The following is a 24,911-nucleotide window of genomic DNA, read 5'->3' as shown; positions in this document are numbered from 1 at the left end:
TGCAGTGAACCGAGATCACGCCACTGCACTTCAGCCTGGGCAACAGAGCGAGACTCCATCTCAAAAAAAAAAAAAAAAAAAGAACTTCAAACAACAGAACTAAAGTAGGATATTCATCCATAATCAAAAGACCTCCTGTATTTTTTTTCTAAAAATTTTTTGGCCGGGCGCGGTGGCTGACATCAGCACTTTGGGAGGCCGAGGCAGGTGGATCGCCTGAGGTCAGGAGTTCAAGACCAGCCTGCCCAACATGGTGAAGCCCCGTCTCTACAAAAATACAAAAATTAGCCAGTCATGATGGTGGGTGCCTGTAATCCCAGCTACTTGGGAGGTTGAGGCAGGAGAATTGCTTGAACCCAGGAGGTGGAGGTTGCAGTGAGCCAAGATTGCACCACTGTACTCCAGCCTGGGTGACAGAGTGAGACTCCATCTCAAAAATAATTAATTCATTAATTAATTTTTAAAAATTTTTTAGAAATAAAAATTTTCAAAATGCTTTTAAAAAATAAGACCTTTCCATCCTGGCCAACAGGGTGAAACCTCGTCTCTACTAAAAATACAAAAATTAGCCGGGTGTGGTGGCACACACCTGTAATCCCAGCTACTCGGGAGGCTGAAGCAGAAGAATCGCTTGAACCCGGGAGTCAGAGGTTGCAGTGAGCCAAGATTGCCACTGCACTCCAGCCTGGTGACAGAGCGAGACTCTGTCTCAAACAAACAAAAAAATTAAATTAAAATTAAAATTAAAAATAAGACCTTGTTCTCATGCCTGTAATCCCAGCACTTTGGGAGGGTGAGGCAGGCAGATCATGAGGTCAGGAGATGGAGACCATCCTGGCTAACACGATGAAACCCCGTCTCTACTAAAAATACAAAAAAATTAGCCGGGAATGGTGGCGGGCGCCTGTAGTCCCAGCTACTCGGGAGGCTGAGGCAGGACAATGGCACGAACCCGGGAGGTGGGGCTTGCAGTGAGCTGAGATCGCGCCACTGCACTCCAGCCTCGGCAAGAGAGCAAGACTCTGTCAAAAATAAAATAAAATAAAATAAGACCTTGTTTTTAAAAAACAATTTATCATAGGCCAAGGCGGGTGGATCACTTGAGACCAGAAGTTCAAGACCAGTCTGGCCAACATAGCAAAACCCTGTCTCTACTAAAAATACAAAAAATTAGTGGAGTGTGGTGGCACACGCCTGTAATTCTAGCAACTCAGGAGGCTGAGGCAGCAGAATCACTTGAACCCAGGAGACAGAGGTTGCAGCGAGCCAAGATCACGCCACTGCACTCCAGCCTGAGTGACAGAGCAAGACTGTCAAAAAAAAAATAATAATAATAATAAAGGAGGCAGAATTATTTGTTGTAACAAACAAATTTTTCTGTATACCATGTTTAATTTTATGTATCAATCTAACTGGGCCAAGGAATGCCTAGACATTTGGTCAAATGATTATTCTGGGTATGTCTATGAGGGTGCTTCTAGGTGAGATTAACATTTGAATCAGTAGACTGAGAAAAAGATTGTCCTTCCTAATGTGAGTAGGCTTCATCCCCTCAGTTGAAGACCTGAAGAGAACAAAACAACAAACTCCTCCTGCCTGATTTCTTGAGCTAGGACACTGGTATTTTCCTGCCTTCAGACCTGACTGAAACACCAGTTCTTCTTGGGTCTACAGCCTGCTGGCTTCCAGACTGGAACTTACACCATTGTCCTCTTCTAGTACTCAGGCCTTTGGACTCACACTGGAATTACACATTGGCTCTCTGGGTCTCCAGCATGCCAACTGCAGATCTTGGCATTTATTAAGCCTCCAAAATTGTGAGCCAATTCCTTATTTTATACACACACACAAACACACACACACACACACACACAGAGGCTTCTGTTTCTTTGAAGAACTCTAATAAGCTAAATCTGAATTGCTTCCAACGTCTTTATTTTTAAGGTTAGAATCATAAGCTACAAAAGCCAAATATAAATATCTCAAACAAAATGACAAGAAACCAAGTATTATAGACCAATATTTACCTATCTTCTTACAGTTTTTAAAGCTTTTATATGTGCACTATCTCATATGATTCCCACAGCAAGCCACGAAGTTAAGGCAAGATTCTCTTCTACTTATAAATGAAGAAATCACATCATAAATCGCAAAGCAAAACAAAAACTCAGATCTTGTAACTCACAACCAGTGCATTACACCATGCTGCCCCCAACAGATACAAGAATCAGCTTATTAAAAACAAAACAAGAAAGCCAAAAAACTAGGGCAACTTGTTAATAATATATGTGGGAAGATACAAGCAATCTTCAAAAGTTTTCCGTAATGATGATACTGTAAAGCCTCCCTGTAATGAAAATCATACCATTCAAACTTTAGCAATGACCATTAAGCCTTACATACCTTACCTGTAATAGCCTTCCTCTCCTACATTTTCAAATTTGTATATAAAAGTTGAGATAGGCTTTCAAGATAAAAATAAAAATATACTTAAGTTACAATACTGAAACAAAATGTGATCAGGAACAAGACTCAGACTGAGTCCTGCATATATTATACCCATGTTCAAAACTGAGTAATACCAATATTTTTGTAATATAGGGAAAGTCTTGAAAACACACACCTGTCACTTCAACTTTTAGTGATGTAACTCACAGGCAGCACCACAACTTTAAACCAAAACACTCTTTCATACCCTGCCATCTTCTGCATACTTAAGTACAAATATCATGGACTCTAATGTGAAATACTTTAATTAATTGGAAAAAATCTAATATATTTCTAATTGAACAACAATATTCAGATGAAAAATAGAAAGTATACATATTTGTTCCAGTCTCTCCAATAAGAATACTGGGTGACAAATTGGGTGAATATTGGGTAATGAATTGAATCCTTTAAACAGAACTCATGAACACTAAGAGTTCAAGCCCAGGAAGGATGATTTGAGAAAGAGAAGAAATCACAGATAAGAGTAACTACTTGACTAAAAAATAACAACTGCCTCACTATTTGTTGATACATAAATTCCACTAAAAAGAAGATAAAGCCAATGTTAAAAGGTTTAAACTGCACTTCAACTCATTAATATTAAAGTCTAATAATTAGTCTGTCAACCATTTGATGGATATAAAATCCTTTACTAATCTTTGATAGGGTAATCCTAACCACCTACCTGAACCAGAATGGAAATCTAATCATGAAATTTAACCGTGGGAAAAAGAGAAAAGAGCACAGAAAAATAAAGCTTTAAAAAGATGCTTGGCCAGGTGCCGTGGCTCACACCTGTAATCCCAGCTCTTTGGGAGGCAGAGGTGTTAGAGGCGTTCAAGCCAGAGAGGCTCCATTTTGAGTGAGGGCTAGGAAAATGAGGCTGAGACCTGCTGGGCTGCATTCTCAGAAAATTAGGCATTCCTAGCCTCTGGATGTTTATGGTTAAAGGAACAAATTAATAACGTTTACTAAAACAGACCCAGACTTGGTAGTGGCCAGATATCCCAATATCTGAAGAACAAAGGCATTCCTAATTTTGCTTTATCAATTCTTGCAAAATATAGCAATTAAGAAAATTAATCCTTTACCACAACACAAACCCTTGTAGCAGAGCACACCTCCCCCTATATACAAGCATTGTACCTAGGGTGGACGCGTTCCTCTTCTGACTTTGAGGAACATCCTACTCTGTCTATGGAGTAGCTGTCCTTTCACCACTTTACTTTCTTAATAAACTTGCTTTTGCTTTGCGCTGCGGACTCACCCTGAATTCTTTCTTGCGCAAAATCCAAGAACCCTCTCTTGGAGTCTAAATCAGGATCCCTTTCCTGTAACAGAGGTGGGTGGATCACTTGAGGTCAGGAGTTCGAGACCAGCCTGACCAACATGGTGAAACCCCAACTCTACTAAAAATACAGAATTAGCCAAGCATGGTGGCGCATACTTGTAGTCCCAGCTACACAGGAGGCTGAGGCAGGAGACTCACTTGAACCCAGGAGGCGGAGGTTGGCGTGAGCCGAGATCGTGCTATTGCACTCCAGCCTAGGCAACAAGAGCGAAACTCCATCTCAAAAAAAAAAAAAAAGATGCTTAACTTCTCAGACTTCACAATTTTGTCAAAAAAAATCTCAACTTACCTTTAAATGGAGGAAGACAAATAGAAGTTATTCAAAATAGTTTTTCTAACATTTGTAATTGAAAATTTCTGACTACTATAATTTAAAACATAGATTTTACTAGAAGGAAGTTTCAGTTTCAGAGCATCTGTTAATCGAGGTATTTGTAGGCAGTTAAGTTTTCTTACTGCCTTTGACTTTGAGGTAAGTAAAGGCTAAATTCTTGACCAGGGTATTGGATTTGTGAAATTGTCAAATAAACTATTTTTCTATAAAGTAATTGCTTCTTATTTCTCTTGATTTGTCACGTTAAAATTTGTTTTTTGTGCCATAAATGTTAAACCTAATGTATGTGCATTTCATATATATTCATATAATCACCATGTCACTTCCTTAGGAAAGGCTTCCCAAACCCTCTACACTAGAATGGATCCTCTTGTAAACAGCCTAGTAACATTCTGAACGTCTTCTTAATAGCACTTATCACGGATAATTTCGTGTGTATTTATTTAAAGTTTACCTTCCCCCTTCATTGTTAACCTCCACGTTCCCCTCACTCCAGTATTTCTTACTCATTGTAGGTAACATGTAATATTTGATTAATGAAATAAGGGTAGATAAGAGACAGTGAAAGGAAATGAAGATTCAGAGTAAATACAGTTATACTACACTCCAAATGCAGCTAGGGGCACAAAGAAATTTGGCTGTTTCTGGTTAATTCAGTGCCTACTGTGCTTGAGAGTTTCTGACATATGGGTCTGAAAAAAAAATTGTCCCATGTGTATTTCTTTCAAGGTTTAAAAATCGAATCTAATCAGAATAAGCCTTCCTTCATCACTGGCAATAGGTGCAGAATCTTTCAAGGAAACTCCCAAAGTGGATTAATCACAATCCAAACCCCCAAGATCAAGTAAGAATCAAGAAACCAAAGCAACCTGACAAATCTAATGAGTCAAAGGGCTATACAAAATAAATGACAGTAAGTTGAAAAAATTCAGCATTCTTATAAAAGGAACTTGCTCAAATCTGATGATACTTGATTTAGCACTCTTCCTTAATACTTTTCTTTCACATATAAATTATTTAAGGTCCATTTTACTAAATATTTTTCTTTTTTTCTTTTTTTTTTTTTTTGAGACAGTCTCACTCTGTTGTCAGGCTGGAGTCCACTGGCGCAATCTAGGCTCATCGCAACCTCTGCCTCCGGGCTCCAGTGATTCTCCTGCCTCAGCCTCCCCAGTAGCTGGGATTACAGGCACACGCCACCATGCCCAGCTAATTTTTGTATTTTTAGTGAAGATGGGGTTTCACCATGTTGGCCAGGCTGGTCTCGAACTCCTGACCTCAGGTGATCTGCCCACCTTGGCCTCCCAAAGTGCTGGGATTACAGGTGTAAGCCAACCTGCCCCGCCACTAAATATTTTTCAATACTGCTATGAGCCAAGTTAGTTAAAATCTTCTTTAATTTATTTCAGTTATTGATTCCCCTCAAGTATAATTATGAGGAAGACAGAGCCTCACATATGATATGTAAGATCAATTCACCATACTAACTTGACTCATTAATTATTCAGGCTCACTAACAAATACTTATTAACTATATTCCTAGTATCCAAAGATAAAACAGATTCATATCCTATTACCTGAAGGAAAAAATACACAAATCTCAATCACAACATTAAGAGCATATCAATGAGTAGAAAGAAAACTAAGATTAGTGAGTAATTAAAAGGCAATTTAAAAGTTTAACCTGCGGTCAATAGAGATTCAAATTAAGTCTTTAATACAGTACTATATTATGTACTATATTACGATAATGGAAGAATAATAAATCTGAAGTATTATAAGACCCTTAATCATCAAAGCATCAACCACTATTAGGCATTCTATGTGCCCAGTTTAAGTCCTTGGGGATGAAAACATATTTCACATTCACTATACTATAAAAGTAAGGGAAGTAACTGTAATGTAAGAAATTGTACTGACATTTTAAAAAGACTTTCTTCAAAATATTTTATTTAGTTCTTTGTTAAGCCATCACTTCAATTAACTCCCCTTCCCTAATTACCACCTACCACCTGCCTACCACCTAAGTAAGTACTCAATAACTAATATGATAATAAATAAACGATCAATCTATTGTCAAGGTCTTACCACATTTTTCACTTCCAAAGCTTATACAGATAGATTTATACAACATAAGTCTGCGTTCCAGCCTTTCAATCCACATCATCTTTTCATAATCAATAAAAAAAGTATCCATATATATATATTGCTTATGCACAAATTGAGGCACGAATTTTTTTCTCAAAGTCATAACTCACAAGAGTTACCTTTTATGTATTCCATAAAAATACACATTTTTTTAACAATCTGGCTGTTGTACAATTTAAGATATTCCCCAGAAAATCAAGAGCTCTCTGTTGTAAATTACATAAAACATAGATTCAAAATATTAAATAAATTGTGTGATTACATCTAGATCGAGGTGGAAAAGCAAAGGGGAAAATCGCATGAAATGTAATTAAACAAGCAACAGATAGACCACATAAGGCTCTGAAGGCCATGGTGAGGATTTCACATTGTATTGCATTGGAAAGTCCCTGGAGAGTTATGGGCAGAGGAATAACAAAAGCTGACTTGCATTTTTAAAGGATAATAGATAGGTATTTTATCCTCATTTTATAGATGAGGACACTGAGGTTCACAAATGTTAAGAACCTTGCTCAAGGTCACAATGCCAGTAAGTGGCAGGACTGAGATTCAAGTCCATGCTCTTCCCATCTCTTACAATACCTCTCAAAACTCCTTTACCTCAAGACTCAGTAACACTACCACCTCAAGCTCTTCATACAGCTCTGTCTGCTTCTTTCTTTTCCTCTGCTCCAAATATAAGCATTCCCTAGGTTGTCTTCTCTTTCTAAACTCTCTCCCTTGTCAACCTAACCAATAATCATGGGCTCAACTTTCATCTCTAGGATTAGGACATATAAACCTAAATCTCTAGCCTCAGTTTCTCTCTACCCCTGCATTTCTCAATGTCTCATGGTCATTCTCCACTTACATACCGCACTGGTAATTAAAACTCAGTATGTCCCAAAGCAAGCCAGTATGTTTCACTGAAAGTATTTTTTCCACAGCACTAACTTCTACATATCCTAATAAGCAAGGCTTAAAATCTTACAGCTCTATTTGATCCTTCGAACTTACATCTTTAAAACTGAGTTACTGGGTTTATTTTGTTGTTTGTTTATTTGTTTGTTTGTTTGTTTTTTGAGACACAGTCTCGCTCTGTCTCCCAGGCTGGGGAGCTGAGATCTCCACTCGCTGCAAGCGATTCTCCTGCCTCAGTCTCCCAAGTAGCTGGGATTACAGATGCCCACCACCACGCTGGCTAATTTTTGTATTTTTAGTAGGGGAAGGGTTTCAGCATTTGACCAGGCTGGTCTCGAACTCCTGACCTCAAGTGATCCTCCCGCCTCAGCCTCCCAAAATGCTGGGATTACAGGCATGAGCCACCATGCCCAGCCTGAGTTACACTGTTAATCTAACAGTTACATATACTACTTTACTTTTATTTTTATCTGTACCTTATGGCATTTATCTCAATGAATTTGTATTACAGGAGTATATGTGCCTAATCTCCCCTCCTAAACTATAAACTCAATGTAAGAAGTATGTCTCATTCATTTTATTCTTCACCATACCACATAGCACACAGCTGCCACAAACAGCACCCTGCAAATAGCAGACTCAATTAATACTTGGTAAACAAATAGGGGACAAATATTTCGATACCAATAGTCTAGGTTCAGATATTACTAAACTAATCATCAAATATCAGTCTCCCCTTCACCATATATTTCATCAATATTTATTGGCAAATAATGAAAAGAAAGTTTTTAAGAGTCAAAAGTTCAAGCATAGTTTTCTAAAAAATGAATAAAAGGCCTGATTATTCAGACTAATCTCTATCGCAATAAAATCAACTAATTAGTTGGATATGAAAGCAATCTGATGGAAAATCTGTTACCAGAGGGATTATTAGTGTAGAATTGACTCCCTCATTCCTCCAGGTGGGTCTCTTTCTACCAATATGTATTTTTATCCCTCATCTATGACAACTAAGAAGCAAATAATGGTAAATCAGAATTGGCCTGCTCTACTCAGAGTTAGCTGCTACAGAAAACAGTGAGTTGAGAAAGTGTTTACTGCAATACTAAGCCTTTACCTCTCAACTGGAAGCGACATGCTAGAGGCTGTAGTTTGTACTCAACAGAGAGCAGCCAAAGAATAACAAGAACTCACATATAAAAACAACTTCAGCCGGGTGCGGTGGCTCACGCCTGTAATCCCAGCACTTTGGGAGGCCGAGGCGGGCGGATCACAAGGTCAGGAGATGGAGACCATCCTGGCTAACAGAGTGAAACCCCGTCTCTACTAAAAATACAAAAAAATTAGCTGGGCGTGGTGGCAGCCACCTGTAGTCCCAGCTACTCGAGAGGCTGAGGCAGGAGAATGGCATGAACCCGGGAGGCACAGCTTGCAGTGAGCCTAGATCGCGCCACCGCACTCCAGCCTGGGCAACAAAGCCAGACTCCGTCTCAAAAAAATAAAAATAAAAACACCTTCGACAAACTCAAAACGTCACATTAATGAATAGGAAACCCCATTATTCAATTGTTCATTTAAAAAAGACCACATGACGGCCGGGCGTGGTGGCTTACGCCTGTAATCCCAGCACTTTGGGAGGCTGAGGTGGGTGGATCACGAGGTCAGGAGATGGAGACCATCCTGGCCAATACGGTGAAACCCACCTCTACTAAAAATACAAAAATTAGCTGGGCGTGGTGGCGTGGCCTGTAGTCCCAGCTACTCGGCAGGCTGAGGCAGGAGAAGGGCGTGACCCCAGGAGGTGGAACTTGCAGTTAGCCAAGATTGTGCCACTGCACTCCAGCCTGGGCGACAGAGCAAGACTCTGTCTCAAATAAATAAATAAAACCATATGACTTATATCTCCAAAGGGATAATAAGAAATTATGTAAAAATCATTTAGTTATTGAAAAGAAAGATAAAGTGAGCCCCTTATTTACACCCCCATAAGTTAGGTCTCAAGCAAAAATCAAAGAGGGATTATGCACAGATTTACAATTCCATGGTCTCCAAAGCTCAGATAATCTAGACAGATATTCTGAGTAGTTTACATTCTTTAATGACTTCAGGGTTTCTTATTTTATTTTTTTAAGCCAAAAACAAAAACAAATGCCTATTACCAAAAACTTTTTAGTCTCATTGCTGGTCTTGTAGCCTCTAGAAAACTTGCTAAAGCACTCACTGCCTTAAAACACTCAGTCTGTATCACTGAACTGATTTCTTCAATCAGTGGTTTTCAAGCCTTTAGCAACCAATGAGACTGTCCATAAACCATTTTTTATTCCTAGAAATTTCAACTCTGGCTTAAATGTTTATTCAGAGCCTAGAAGTGATTAACTGATCCTTAGTAATCTAACAGATTTGTTGGATTACATGGTTCAAAGGGAGTAAATATTGAGTAAACATGTTCATCCACTGAAGAGTCTAGGTCAGTGAAAAAACAGGTTTTAAAATCATTCTTTCCCAAAAATGCAAAAGATTCTACTTTGGACTCAGCTAAAGGTAAATGCCAGTACCTTAATCTAGAGGTCCTGAAGAAAACCAACTAGGAAAAGAAAGGTCTTAGTGTTAGAACCATCTGAGGTTAGTGAACAAGTTTTCCTTCTTAGGGAAGGTACCTAAGAATCTCAACAGCATAGAATCCATACTCCCAAGTGGGCAACTGTATATTCTAAATTTGCCACAAAAACAAGGGCCTTATGCTTTCCTTAATCTTAGTGGTAGTCTAGGGGTTAAACAGTTTTTTTTGTTTGTTTGTTTGTTTGTTTTGAGACAGAGTCTCCCTCTGTTGCCAGGCTGGAGTGCAGTGGCGTGATCTCTGCTCAGTACAACCTCCGCCTCCCAAGTTCAAGCGATTCTCCTGCTTCAGCCTCCCGAGCAGCTGGGACTACAGGTGCACACCACCATGCCCAGCTAATTTTTGTATTTTTAGTAGAGACGGGTTTCACCATGTTGGCCAGGATGGTCTCCATTTCCTGACCTCGTGATCCACCCGCCTCAGCCTCCCAAAGTGCTGGGATTACAGGCGTCAGACACCGCACCCAGCCAACAGTTTAATAACTGTTTCATATGTATGTGTGCAGCAAGGGGTACCACCTATTTAGAATATGTAGCAATAACTAACATTCAAGAAATACAATATAAAATTCTAAAATATATTTTTGGTACATGCATACATTGCTACCGTATATCACAAAATATGTAAGAATCTGCTTTTTAAAAAAACTACAGCAATAGGCTGGGCCCGGTGGCTCACTCCTGTAATTCCAGCACTTTGGGAGGCTGAGGCAGGTGGATCACCTGAGGTCAGGAGTTCCAAACCAACCTGACCAACATGCAGAAACCCCGTCTCTACTAAAAATACAAAATTAGCCGGGCATGGTGGTGCATACCTGTAATCCCAGCTACTCGGGAGGCTGAGGCAGCAGAATGGCTTGAATCTGGGAGGCGGAGGTTGTAGTGAGCCGAGATCACACCACTGCACTCCAGCCTGAGCAACAAGAGCGAAACTGTCTCAAAAAAAAAAAAAAAAAACTACAGAAATAAATGATGAGTGAGAGCTGATATTCTTTACAAATTGTGAAAACACAAAGATTCACTATTATAATAAAAGGAATCATACATCTACATTTTGAAATAGTTTAAACAGTAGAAGATGAATACCGACTAAACAGTTGTAGATACTAAGATTAAAAGAAGCATGAGGGCAAATGTATAGAACAAGAAAGTAAATATGATATGAAGAAATCAGTTTAGTACAACACACATGATAATGTTTCCAATGAAAAGCAGATATATAAGACCCATTTGATAGGCTCCAGAAAACACTCTTGATAAAAATCTTCCTTCATGTTGGGGCTCAGAATACAATACCCCAAAATGAAGGCCTCAGAAGCAGCCTTAGAAGCAGAAGTTTTTTTCTGACCTTCTCCTGCTCTCCTGTCTCCTAGTCCCACTCTCCCCTGAGCTAGCCTTAGAAACTAGAATTTTCCCCAAGGCAGGTCATAAAAACCAGAACCTATTTTCCCCAAAGCCAGCCATAAAACTTAAAATATCATACTAACTTTCCCTTTGCCTTTCCATGTAAAAACTGGCCATAAAGAAACTATCTGACCTACCTTGTTTGACTGTAGGTCATAAGCCCCCATTCCAGAGAGGGTCCTGCCCCATACTCAAAAGAAAAGAAGGAATGCTCAGAGAGGCCAAGAAGAATCTAGACAGAGAGGCCAAGAAGAATCTAGACAGAGAGGCCAAGAAGAATCTAGACAGACAGACCTTGCTTCCCCAATCAGTCTATTACCATTATTGTCCAATCACATTTCTACATAGCTGTCTATACTTCGTTGAACCTAAGCATAAAAACAGATAATTTCCCCTGTATTTTTGGGTCTTCATTCTGAAGGCTCCCATGTATACACGTTAAATAAATTGGTACATGCCCTTTCTCCTATTAATCCATCTGCCTCCTGTCAGTGATTTTTGGTGAACCTTCAGAGGGCCAAGGGGAAAGCTCTCCATTGGTCCCTACACCAACTTGTCTTTAGAACTTCTCCATTTCTAGCAATAATGGCAACTGCAACAATCTGACTTGACAGCCTAGAAGTATAAACAAGTCCTCATACTGCCCCAATATCCTTGGTCTCTAAGTCCTGTTCATTCTGCCACAAAATGCCTCTAGAACTGCCCTTTCATCTTCTCTGGCAGACCTGCCAAATATCTCTTCACTCCCGCACTATTCATGTGCTTATTCATTCATACCTTCACTCATTTAGACATATATTAAGCATTTAATGAGGTACTACACTAGTCTAAATACAAACCACTGTTTTAACAGAAGATAGAGACATATATCATAATTAATGCACTATTATCCTATTTAACTCCTCACAACAGACCTTAAAAATTGGGTACAATCATCTTCTGCAAAGCAAGGGGACTAAGGCTCCATGCGATTCAGTAATTTTTCTAAAGATCATATTGATAGTAAATTGCAGGGTGAGATTCCACAGGAGTTCTGACTCTTTCCACCACTTAGTGAAATTGCTGCATCAATTTCTCAAAAATCTTTTCTATCCGGTCTTCCCAGTGCTACCAGATTTAGCATCTGAAAGCATCATTTTGTACTTGTAACCCCTTTGTTCAAAAAGAAACCTCAATAGCACGCACACAGAAAAACCCTCAGTGGCTCCTTTAGCCCGTCCTTCAGTCTTTCAGTCAAAAAAAAAAAAAAATGAGAACCGAATCCTGTCTTTTTCCTTACTAGCTCTAAATCTTGTGAATCACTTAATGTCTCTAACCTTCAGTTATCTTACCTATAAAATGGGGATAATAAGCTGGGGTTGTGTAAGGGTTAAAAAAGATAAAATACGTAAAGGACTAAGCACATAATAAATGTAAGTTGTTATCGCTCACAACTCCTGTACGCAAACGTTCTGTTATAGACAATGTATTCATTGCTTCTCTTACAAAACCACTTAGTTTTCTGCCTCAGTTTACATTATCCTCCCTCCTCTCCACTAAGAATAGGTATGCTATAAATGTCTACTGCATGAATCAATGTCTGTATAGCCTTACCCTCAAGGCACAAGTCAAGGGCCACCTACTTCAAGAGGCCTTCCCTACCCACCTTCCATGAACTTCACTCTTAAGTGCCACCGGAGAAGGGAGGAAGAAAAATATGCATAACTATTCAAAACCTATGATAAACTAGAAAATATGTGATACATCATCAATGCATGATTTCATTTAATTCTCAAAAAGAAAGATAAAGTAACATATACAAAGTCAAATAGCTGGTAAATGATAGAGCTGACATTCAAATCCTGATACCCCGATCCCTTTTTTTTTTTTTTTTTTTGTGATGGAGTTTTGCTCTTGTTTCCCAGGCTGGAGTGCAATGGCACGATCTCAGCTCACTACAACCTCCACCTCCCAGGTTCAAGTGATTCTCCTGCCTCAGCCTCCCGAGTAGCTGGGATTACAGGCATGTGCCACCACGCCCAGCTAATTTTATATTTTTCGTAGAGATGGGGTTTCACCATGTTGGTCAAGCTGGCTGGTCTCGAACGCCTGACCTCAGGTGATCCACACACCTCGGCCTCCCAAAGAGCTGGGATTATGGGCGTGAGCCACTGCACCTGGCCTGATCCCTTTTTAAAGTCCAATTTCTTTCCACCACACCACCTTGCATCTTAGTACATGGGGGTATACATTTAATCAACTATCCAACACTCACAAAGAGAACAGCTATATGCTCCAAGTAGCCCCACCCACACCTACATGGATAACTGAAACAAAACTGTCATGAAATAATGCTCATCCTTAGTATGCGCAATATGTCCTAACATTTTTTATTTTCTTCCATTTCACTAATATAAAATAAAATGCTATTCAGTTCCCACTAATTTTATTTCACAACTACCAAGGAGTAGCAACCCAAATTTTCAAATACACAGATGTAAGGGTACAAGGCCACATGAGATGGAAAATTTATCCTCAATAAGTACTTAATCTTGTTGGAGATATAGTAGTAAAACACAACTCTTTTCCTGAACACCCCCAACCTACCTTGTTGGAGTAGGAGAACCTATGTTTCTATGCTACCCTGAATGTCCCTATCATAGACTATAATCCATAAATTGTCTAGGCTACTGATATAACAAGTATCAGGCATTCAACAAATATTTGTTAAGTGAATGAATTAATGAATGAAAAGTGCTATGGATTTTCAGAGGGAGAAGTAGATAGCATAAACTCTCTTTCCACCTATATCATAATCCTCTGACGGCAGGAACAATCTTTTCTATAGTTGTATATCAGGAGCTCAATAATGTTTGTAGATGTTTTATTTTTTACAAATCTGAGCCTTATGCAGTGAGCTGTGATTGCGCCACTGCACTCCAGCCAGAATGGCAATACAACAAGGCCCTGTATCCAAAAATAAAAAGAAAAATTCTGAGACATAGACTGGCCACAGTGAATGTGGAAAAGCAGATAAACATGAATCTTTGCCAAAGAAAATCAAGGAAAAAATTTCCAGCTCCAGTAACAATTATTGGCCTCTACTCTAGATCTTTATTATTCAAAGTGCAGCCCCCACCATCAGCATTACCACGCGTTTGTTAGGAAAGCAGAGGTTCAGGCCCCACCAGGACCTAATGAATTAGAACCCCCATTTTAACATAATCCTCAGAGGATTCCTAACATACATGAAAATGTGAGAAGCATCAGTCTATACAATAAAAATGAAATGGGTGCCTGCAACCTCAAACAAAGTCATCACCTTCTCCTGTGTTATCTCTGAAATACATAATCAGACTTTTCAAGAAGTACTACAGATACAGCCATGACACACTTTCAGGAACATTAGGGTATAAATCTAAATTACTTCAATCAGAAATAATAATTGATCATCTGCTGAATATTGAAACTTTTAGAAGACATACAAAAAATACGATCTGTCTTCTTAGGACACAAACTGTAAGGCAAGAAAATGAGACAATGCACTTCAATGGCCAAAGTAATAATAAATCTTTAATATCAAGGATAAGGTTATTGAAAAAAAGATTTTGAGGAGAACATTTAAGAGCATCTTTAATAGTCCTCAGTGTTACATATACATACTGCCAAATATTCCCTATTAATTGCCCTGTATGTAAAGCTGTGTAACAGAAGGTCCTAGGTGACACAAAGTCAGATGTCCTAACCAAGTTCACTGACTGAAAGACTGGCATCACCCTTTAAATCACCACACACAATCTCAACCCAGGAGTCTGTTCTGTGAACTTGCAAAAACACTTGCAAAACCCCCAAATCACAATCCTGTCATCTCAAAACTGAGTCAAGATCTGAGGCCACAGGGACTTCGGGTCAAATATGCCTTCATTTAAAAAAAAAAAAAAAAGCAAAATAAAACAGGGGAAACTAGATGAGGAAAGATTGCAGGTCCTTCTCATAGCCTCGCTGACCTACAAATACCTCTCCATCACAAGGCAGGCCAGAGGAAAATAACGCTGGTCTTTGAATTAACGTTTTTAAGTGTCCTAAACTTAATTCTAAAAGTTGGGAGCCATCCTCTTCCTAGCAACAGGCATTCAGATGACAGCTCAATCTCTAATTCCCCTCCTCCTTCTCCCTTGCAGGAATTGGTATATCCTTCCCTTGCGACCTCCCCCTTCCCCCTACCGACCCCCCAAAACACTCCGACCCCTCCAAAAGAGAGCCCGACACAAGGTAAGTCCCCCAGAGCCCCTCGGGAGCACCAACTGCAGCCCCCGGCCCATCTTCCAGACTAAACTCGCCCTGCGGGAGGGGTGACGGGTCTCACCAAGTACAGAGGAGCATAGATCTTCAGGGACTCCTCCAGGGCGCCCCCGGTGATCTGCAGGAAGGAGACCCGGCAGGAAGGGTGCCAAGTGTGGCCGATCTCATAGCAGTTATGAGGGATGGACTTGCTGAGGGCCGCCATGACGAGGAACAGCGCGGAGAAGACAGGAGGGGGAGAGCCTGAGCCCTGCAGGGAGGGGCGCGAGAGCCCAGCCGCCAGCCTCTCGCCCGGCCAGCACTCGGAGGTCCCGAATGGAGGGGAAAGGTCACGAGAGCGGGGTTACTCTGGGCCAAAGTCCTCGGATGTTGAGCGCTCGGCGTATCGCAGCTCAAGGGGGCGGGACGCGCACCGGGGAGGCGGGGAGAGGCGGCGCGTGCGCGCTCTCTCAAGAGGGCATCCGCTGGGGCGCGTTCCCGCGCGGCGGCGCGGCTGGGTGAGCGGAGGCAGAGAGGATCTTCGCACCCAGAGCCGAGGCTGTACGCGAGGGAGCGCAGCTCGGGGACGCGCCGCCTCCCCACCCCCGCGACGCCGTGCCCGGCTCCGGGGCGCGAGCGCTATGGCAGGTGCGCAGTAGGGGGTGGCTTGGGTCAAATTGTACTTAAGCTTCCAACTGCAAGCCAAGTAGAGCGGAGGGTAGTGGAAGAAAGGGATTAAATGTCTTTGTTGGGAGCTGGTGGAGGAAGAGGGTTGCCAGAGGAATGCCTGGGACAAACGTCCTCCCCAGCACCGGGAGCTTGCCTTCCCGAGAGTCCCAGGTAATAAACAGCTAGGGCTGCCTGCTAGTTGCAACTAACTACCCCCAGGTGCTGGGCTTTCCAAGCTCTGTGATACCTGGGAAGCTATGTTCATACCCCGACCGTGTGTGGGGAAGGGCAATAGGTCATCCTGTCCAAACCTTAGGCCACGGAGCAATCCTGTCTACAGCATCTTTGATAGGTGCTTATCAACCAAACAGCACACACAGTAGAGGCGGCAGTCGTGTGTTAGAACTCAGACCTGGCTAGGGAACTTGGCCAACAATTAGCAAGACAAGGGTCCTGTGTTGCTTGAGTCATATAACCCCTCTGTCAATTTCCTCACATGTAACAAACCTGCCAGTTTCTTTGGATTTCTAAATTCCATAGTCTCTTAAAGCAGAAACGAACTACCTTTAGAAGAATTCCATTCGAATCTTCTAGTCTTCATTCGTTCATCTACAAATATTTACTGAGTCATTACTATTTACCAGGCACTGTGCTAAGGAAACAAACAGAAACAAGAGAGACAAGATTTTTATTTTCACGAAGCTAGTATTCTAGAGGGAGAAGACAGAAAATAACAAAGAAAACTGAACAAGATAATATCAGATAGGTGTAGTTGTTTGAAGAAAATAAAAGAGAAATACTCAGATGAAAAGTCCAAAACAACAATGGCAAAAAGATAAAAAGTTTCTTTCTCTCAGGTAAAGGTAGGCAGTCCTAGAATAAAATGGTGGCTCCATAACGATTAGGGATCCCAGCCTCTTTGTGACAGTTTGCTATGCCATCTGCTACCTGTGATTTCCACCCTAACTTAGAAAATAACATGACATCAACATGCTAGCCAGGAAGACCAGCAAAAGGGGAAGAGAGGCCAGGCGCGGTGGCTCACACCTGTAATCCTAGTACTTTGAGAGGCTGAGGCGGGTGGATCACTTGAGGTCAGGAGTTTGAGACCAGCCTGGCCAACATGGTGAAACCCTGTCTCTACTAAGAATACAAAAATTTGCCAGAAATGGTGACACGCTCCTGTAATCCTAGCTACTCAGGGACTGAGGCAGGAGAATCGCTTGAACTCAGGAGGCAGAGGTTGCAGTGGGCCAAGATCACACCACTGTTGCCTTGGCAACAGAGAGAGACTCTATCTCAAAAAAAAAAAAAAAAAAAAAAAACGGGGGGGGGGCGGGGAGAGAAGGGCATACTTCCTCTTTTTAAAAAAAGCTTCCCAGAAGATCCATACAAACTACTACAACTTACGTTCCTTGGACAAAGCTTAATCACATGGCCACACTTCATTGCAAGAGAGGATGGTGAATACAATCTTTTTTAATTAATGGGACAAATGCCCAGCTAACATTTGAGGTTTTATTACTGAGCAAAATGGAAAAAACAGATATTAGAGGCAACTAGCAGTGTCTGCCATAGTTCTATGTCTCTGGCTACCCAAATATCCGGGCACACCATTCTTTCTACAGATAGACATACCTTCCCTTTTCCAAGGGAGACAACCTAAAATCCCATGCAGTTGCTGAATCCTAGCCAAAGTCCAGAATATTCCTCAGGACCAGATGCAGATCTCATGGTAAAGTTATCATCCCCCTCAACACATCCAATATACAATGGTAGAATAGGAACAAGATAATCACAATTTTTTTCAAATCTCCAATTCAGAAACTAAGAAGATCAAAAACACAGCATAAACTTATCCAAAAAATTACAGAAATAGCAGTGCAGGCTTATTTTTTTTCAATAATCCATTCCTGAATATCTATGATCCTTCCACAAGAAAATGCTAAATAGGAACTTAGTTTTAAATGGGAAAAAATAAAATGCATTACATATCAACCAAAAAATTCTTAACAAGTATTTAAAATATAGTATCAAATATTAACAAAATCATGTTAAGATGCACAATACTATACAAATAACATCTTATTCACCAAACAATTAATACGGGCTGGGCACGGTGGCTTGATGCCTATAATCCCAACACTTTGGGAGGCTGAGCTTGGTGGATCACCTGAAGTCATAAGTTCAAGACCAGCCTGGCCTATGGTGAAACTCCATCTCTACTAAAAATACAAAAAGTAGCCAGACATGGTGGTGGACACCTGTAATCCCAGCTACTCGGGAGGCTGAGGCAGGAGAATTGCTTGAACCTGGGAGGCGGAGGTTGCAGTGAGCCAAGATGGTGCCACTACACTCCAGCCTGGGCAACAGAACAAGACTCCGTCTCAAAAAAAAAAAAAATTTTAATATGATTGTTAACTCTCAGTTGCTTCTGAATGTAATAGCACAATATCGTTTTCATGCCTGATAATAAACAATATATTTACTATGTGGCCCATCAATTACACATTAATAAATAAGGAAATTTTTAAATTACAATTAAAACCAGGTGGTTTCTTTTATTTAACTGTTTTTTGTTTGTTTTGAGACATGGTCTCACTCTGCTGCCCAGGCTGAAGTGCAGTGGCGCAATCACAGCTCACAGCAGCCTATATCCCCTGGGCTCAGGAGATCCTCCTGCCTCAGCCTCCTGAGTAGCTGGGACCACAGGTACGCCACCACACCTGGCTAATGTTTTTAAATTATTTGTAGGGTCTCCCTATGTTACCCAGACTGCTCTTGAACTCCTGGGCTCAAGCTGTCCACCCACCTCAGCCTCCCAAACTGCTGGGATTACAGGCGTGCACCAACACACCTGGTCCTAATTAACTGTTAAATAGAGACTTGAAGCATAAAGAAATTTGAGAAAAAGGGGATGGTGCCAAAGGGGTCAATGCTGATGAGCTGGGTGGCAAAGGGGTGATTTCAGGGAAACTCCCAAGTTCAAAAGAAAGGATACTCTATCTTTTCTAGTGCTGCTATGGAGATTCCAAAACAGGAAGGCATTGATAAATCCTCAGGGGAGATGATCTGTGCTTTAGGATGCAAAAAAAATTGCAAAATGGAGCAGTATGCAGTTAAACCAGTAGCTTACATTTGTAAATTTCTTTATATGGTATTATAAGATATAGCAGGCTGTTTTTTAAAAGAAAGCCTTCTCTTCATGCCACCATTAAGTTTAAAGATAATGTTAAACATTGCATCTGCATGGGTCATTTATTCTTTTAGGTTGGCTATGACAGTGGCTTGATTGGATACTTTCTGGGGGCTTCATTGTTTCTTCTTTTTCATTAAAAAAAAGGCAGGGAGGGCTTTAGGGTTCATCAACAAGGTGAAGCAAAGAGTTTCTCCAAAGAAGGTGCACAGTGAATGAAGAAAACTAATCTGGCAATTTATGATGGAATTCAAAGGCTTTGAAGAAACGCCAAGATGAAAATTGTTGCTCCTTTCTTTGTGATGGAAGAATGAAAAAAAACAAACAAACAAACAAAGTTGCTCTTGTAGGATTCTAGTTTTGAAGATGTCAACGAAAAAGAATGGAAGAGCTCTTAAGATCTAATGCAGAGGATTTAACGACACTAAACTAGTTTAGATCTACATGCAGTCATTGTAGAAATAATTATCAGGCACAAGTACAATGGCAAAGTACGGCAAACTCGAAGTATGACACTGTAGTAGCTCTTGATTCCAGCAACAGTCAATAACCAAGCTTTTCACAAAAGCTACATATGATTCTGATTTTCTTTTCTTTTCTTTTGAGACGGAGTCTTGCTGTGTCACCCAAGCTGGAGTGCAATGGGACGATCTCGGCTCACTGCAAACTCCGCCTCCTGGGCTCAAGCGATTCTTCTGCCTCACTAGCTGAGATTAGTGGCACCCACCACCACACCCGGCTAATTTCTGTATTTTTAGTAGAGATGGGGTTTCACCATGTAGTCCAGGCTGGTCCCAAACTCCCTGACCTTAGGTAATTCACCTGCCTCAGCCTCCCAAAGTGCTGGGATTACAGGCATGAGCCACCATGCCCAGCCGTAATTCTAATTTTCTACTAATTTTTGTTGCAACATAACTTCAGATTTTTCCTTACATCATTTTATTTAAAATATTGAGTTTCTAAGATGTAAATATAAATTTTAATATTCAAATCTGGAGTATTAAAAGATACATATGCCCTTTCAGTCCAAGTAGGCAGTGTGTCTGCCAATACAATTCTCTTTAAGATTTTGGGGACTTCATATATATCAAATTATAATCCACTCCAATAGAAAAAAAAGCCACACTCACAAACCTCTGAGACAAACACTTTCCACCTTGGGCTGAGAGTAAGAAAGCTGATGGAAAACACCCTTATACACTTAGAAGTGCTTTTATCTAGCTGAAATGGTCTAGGTGAAATGGCTTTAAATCTTTGTACAGTCTTTGCAAAAAATCTAAATAGCTGCACCCTGGATTGTACCTTCCCCTTAAGGCAATGCCTTAGTTGTTTCACCATCTGGAGAGGCTGGAAGTGAAAAGCAGTTTTATTTTTGAACCCAAAGTTCTCAGACTGTGTATATTTTCTCTAAATTTTGCTTAAAAATGAAATTGTTCCTTTTATATCTCACCTCTCTACATCTTATCCCACATAGGTTTTTTTTTTTTTTTTTAATCAGTTGGCATTTTCAACAGTCTGTCTGGAAATTTCCTTAACTGCAAATACACCAGTTTGTTAGATATATTTTCTATTTTCTGCATTTCAGCATGCAACAGTGTTGCCAAACTTTCTGCCACTGCATAACAGGGATCCCTTTTTCTCCAGCCTTTCCTAACAGTTTCCTCCCTTCAAGCCTTCAAAGATTGTAAAAAAAAACTCTCAAGTGGCCTTACAAAATATTCAGGTACATACACTGTCTAGAATTCTCAGCATCTATATTAGTTTGATGTTACCAGTACTTGGAAGCTACAGCTAAGGACACCATTCTCTCCAAACCCCTACCACTCCAACCACAGAATTTAAAAGTAAAAGATACTTTGGGAGGCTGAGGTGGGAGGATCACGAGGTCGGGAGATCGAGACCATCCTGGCTAACACAGTGAAACCCTGTCTCTACTAAAAATACAAAACAAATTAGCCGGGCGTGGTGGCAGGCGCCTGTAGTCCCAGCTACTTGGGAGGCTGAGGCAGGAGAATGGCGTGAACCCAGGAGGCGGAGCTTGCAGTGAGCTGAGATGACGCCACTGCACTCCAGCCTGGACAACAGAGCGAGACTCCGTCTCAACAAAATAAATACATAAATAAATAAATAAATAAATAATAAAAAAGTAAAACATTTATGATTATTCTTTGAGAGGAAAAACACAAAATCAACATGTAGATGTGTACAAGGAATGCTTTAGAGGCCAGCCACATCTCTCTAAAAACAGTAGACTTATGCAATAACATATCTGTAGAAGACAAGTGTATTGATAGAATTGGAAGAAAAAAAAAGGAGGAGCCCCCTGAGGCAATTCAGGTGCATGCCTGGGAGTGAGAACTGCAGCCCAGGGACCTCAGGAATTAACTATGAAATGGGATGCATAGCTTCTCCTGGACAGATGTCATTAAATAACTGACTCATCTAACTAATGTTTTCTTTCTGAGAATAAAACAAACTTTTATTACAGTTTGGCTTCCCATGCAGGTCTGTCTTGAGAGACAGAATGGTTATATATTAGGTAACAGATATCCTAGTTTGTATGACAGGTTTTAATTTTCTATTGTTATTTAATAAATTGGCATCTTGATTTATGCACTCATTTATAAGCTTGTTTTATATCACTTAGCCTGAGAAAGGAAGAGCCTCCCTGATATGCTTCCAAAGCCAGGTTTTTTACCCTGGTTGTTTGTGGCGATGAATTCTGTATTAGCCAAGAATGGTTAGGCTATGCTGAGATACCACATACACTCTAAATCTCAGAGAATTTAAAATAAGAAAGATTTATTTTGTGTTTACACAAACTCCAAAGCAGACTGGCCAGTTCTTCAGGGCAAGGGCAACCAGTGATTCAGGAATATAGCCTCTTCCATCTGCACTGGGCCTTCGTCAGTGGTCACTGTTTTTTATTTTTTCCTTGCTTCTTTGATTTTTCATGTGTGCATAATTTTTAGTTCTTTTGCATAGCAGCATGCACAAAATTTAAGTGTACAGCTTGATGAATTTTTAAATTTGCCTTTACTGAGACTACTATTTGCCCTGAGACTGCTATCCAGATTAAGAAAAAGTATTTCCATCACCCCAGAAGGCTCTTTAGTGCCCCTTCCCAGTAAATACACCTGCAAACAGAGGTAACCACTATTCTCACTTCTAGCATCATAGCTTCATTTTGCCTGTTCCTAAAGCTTATAGTAACAAATGCATACGTTGAATATTTTTTGTGTCTGGCTTCCTTCACTCAAGATCTTGTGCATGTTGTTGTATGTAGCTATAGTTCATTCATTTTTATTGCTATATTGAGTCTATTGTATGAATATAGCACAATTTTTTCATTTGAGGACATTTGTGTTGTTGCATGTTTGAACCTATTATGAATTACCCAGCAAGGGACATTCTTTTACTTGACTTTTGTAGATGTATGCTTTTGTTTTTCTTGAGCATATACCTAAGAGTAGATGTGCTACGTCATGGGGCCAGCATATATTTAACTTTCGCAGATACCAATCACTGCTTTCACTTTTAAGGGCCAGACCTGGAAGTGGTTTACATCACTTCTGCTTACATCCCATTTCCAGAACTTAGTCACATGTCCCCAACCTAACCACAAAGGAGGATGGAAAATGTAGTCTTCCCATGTAACCAGGAAAGGAAAATGAAATGAGATTTTGTTAAGCATTTTGCGCCATCTCTGTCACAAATATCAACTGCAGGGTCAGGCTACCTGTAAGACAACCAGCTAACCTCCAATGATTCTCTTCCATCTTTGTGAACTGTATGACTCTCTTTTCTTAAATGAATATATGTGCAATAGTATAGCTTACTATAAATGAACTAATGCAAACTGTTCATCATCACATAGTATATATATATATATATACTATATACTATTATATAGTGTGTGTGTATATATATATATATATTTTTTTTTTTTTTTTTTTTTTGAGACGGAGTCTCGCTCTGTCGCCCATGCTGGAGTGCATTGGCACAATCTCAGCTCACTCCAAGCTCTGCCTCCCGGGTTCATGCCATTCTCCTGCCCCAGCCTCCTGAGTAGCTGGGACTACAGGCACACGCCACCACGCCCAGCTAATTTTTTGTATTTCTAGTAGAGATGGGGTTTCACCCCGTTAGCCAGGATGGTCTCGATCTCCTGACTTTGTGATCTGCCCACCTTGGCCTCCCAAAGTGCTGGGATTACAGGCATGAGCCACCATGCCTGGCAGTTTTATATTTTTAACAAAATTCCAGTCATCATATTGCCCCTTAAAGACAAGATCTATTTCTGACACATCTTTATTATCTTCTGTACCACATAGCACAGTGCCTTGTACACAGAACATGTTTAATATTTAATAAAAGAAGTCTTGGTGGGAGAGAAATTTGAAAGCACTGTACTCTTGTTAAGGCCCGTTGTGGCTCATGCTTGTAATCCCAGCACTTTAGGAGGCCGAGGTGGGTGGATCACCTGACGTCAGGGGTTCGAGACCAGCCTAGCCAACATGGCAAAACCCCGACTCTGCTGAAAAAATACAAAAATTAGCCGGGTGTGGTGGCATGCACCTCAGGAGGCTGAGGCAGGAGAATCGCTTGAACCCAGGAGGCGGAGGTTGCAGTGAGCGGAGATCGCGCCACTGCACTCCAGCCTGGGCAACAGAGGGAGACTCTGTCTCAAAAAAAAAGAAAAAAGAAGAGTTAGTTACTTTGTATTCTGCCTACCATTCACTCAGATTGCAACATTTGCCCCTAAGCACAGAGCTTACCCCTTTCCTTATCAGAAGCCTCTGCCAAACATAGGAACAATGTCTTATTTGTTGACCATATTGTAACTCTCAATTACTCATTCTGGGATTTGCTATGTCCTCAATGTTCTTATTGCTATGCTGTGTGCCTGTTTTTGATGGTGAGGCGCCTCTTTCTTTTCACAATTCCTTTGAAAATCCCTGCATGACATGCAGTACCAGCATTTTATTTTACTTTGTGAAGGTTCTACTGCTTTTTTTAAACAATACTTTTTTTTTTCTTGAAACTCAAATACTTAAAACAACTGCAAGTACTTTGAAGTCAGGGACCATCTCTTGTATTTCTTTGTGTGACAGATGGTGCTCATAATAGGTTATCAATATAATCTTTTAAAAGAAATGCTGTTGTTTGCCTTTTGCAACTGACAGTCTCACTTGCAAAACTGAGACACATTTTTGCTGAAAGTAATTCAGAGAATTGATCTATATCAAATATATTAAAATCTCCAAAACTGCAATTTCCTCCAAAATTAACACAGCCCCTTTAGTGCCTAGCCCAGGATCTACTATATAGGCACACTCAACCATTTGTTCGATTAGTAAAATGCAGAGATTATATATACTTACATAGTTAAACCTCTATAGATAGCACTCACAGTAACTTTCTTATTTAAAGACTCAAATAATGGGCTCTATATTTTTTCTGTCTCTAAAGTTTTCAATATCTGTTTTCCCAAAGTCTTAAGTACATGTCTAAACATGCTCATCAGTCATATCCTTGCACAT

General features: G+C 40.4%; 1 protein-coding gene across 9 annotated transcripts in view; it reads right to left on the bottom strand.

Annotated features, from left to right (window-relative positions):
* Window positions 1-24,911, bottom strand: part of TMEM135 (transmembrane protein 135) — a 352,995-nt gene that overhangs the window by 256,245 nt on the left and 71,839 nt on the right. For 3 of the 9 annotated variants that reach the window (XM_054662586.2, XM_054662587.2, XM_009423927.4), the window contains exon 1: window positions 15,589-15,946. The exons of 2 other annotated variants lie outside the window; for them this stretch is intronic. In XM_054662586.2, coding sequence (XP_054518561.2) covers window positions 15,589-15,729 — 141 coding nt within the window. In that variant the 5' untranslated portion in view covers window positions 15,730-15,946. Of the gene's footprint in view, window positions 1-15,588; window positions 17,469-24,911 lie in introns of those variants that run through there. 4 more of the 9 variants (XM_063784376.1, XM_016921751.3, XM_001175336.8 and 1 more) reach the window with 3 other exon arrangements.

Source organism: Pan troglodytes, chromosome 9 (assembly GCF_028858775.2).
Source record: "Pan troglodytes isolate AG18354 chromosome 9, NHGRI_mPanTro3-v2.0_pri, whole genome shotgun sequence".
Taxonomy (NCBI): Eukaryota; Metazoa; Chordata; class Mammalia; order Primates; family Hominidae; genus Pan; species Pan troglodytes.
This window is presented reverse-complemented; position numbering and strand designations above follow the sequence as displayed.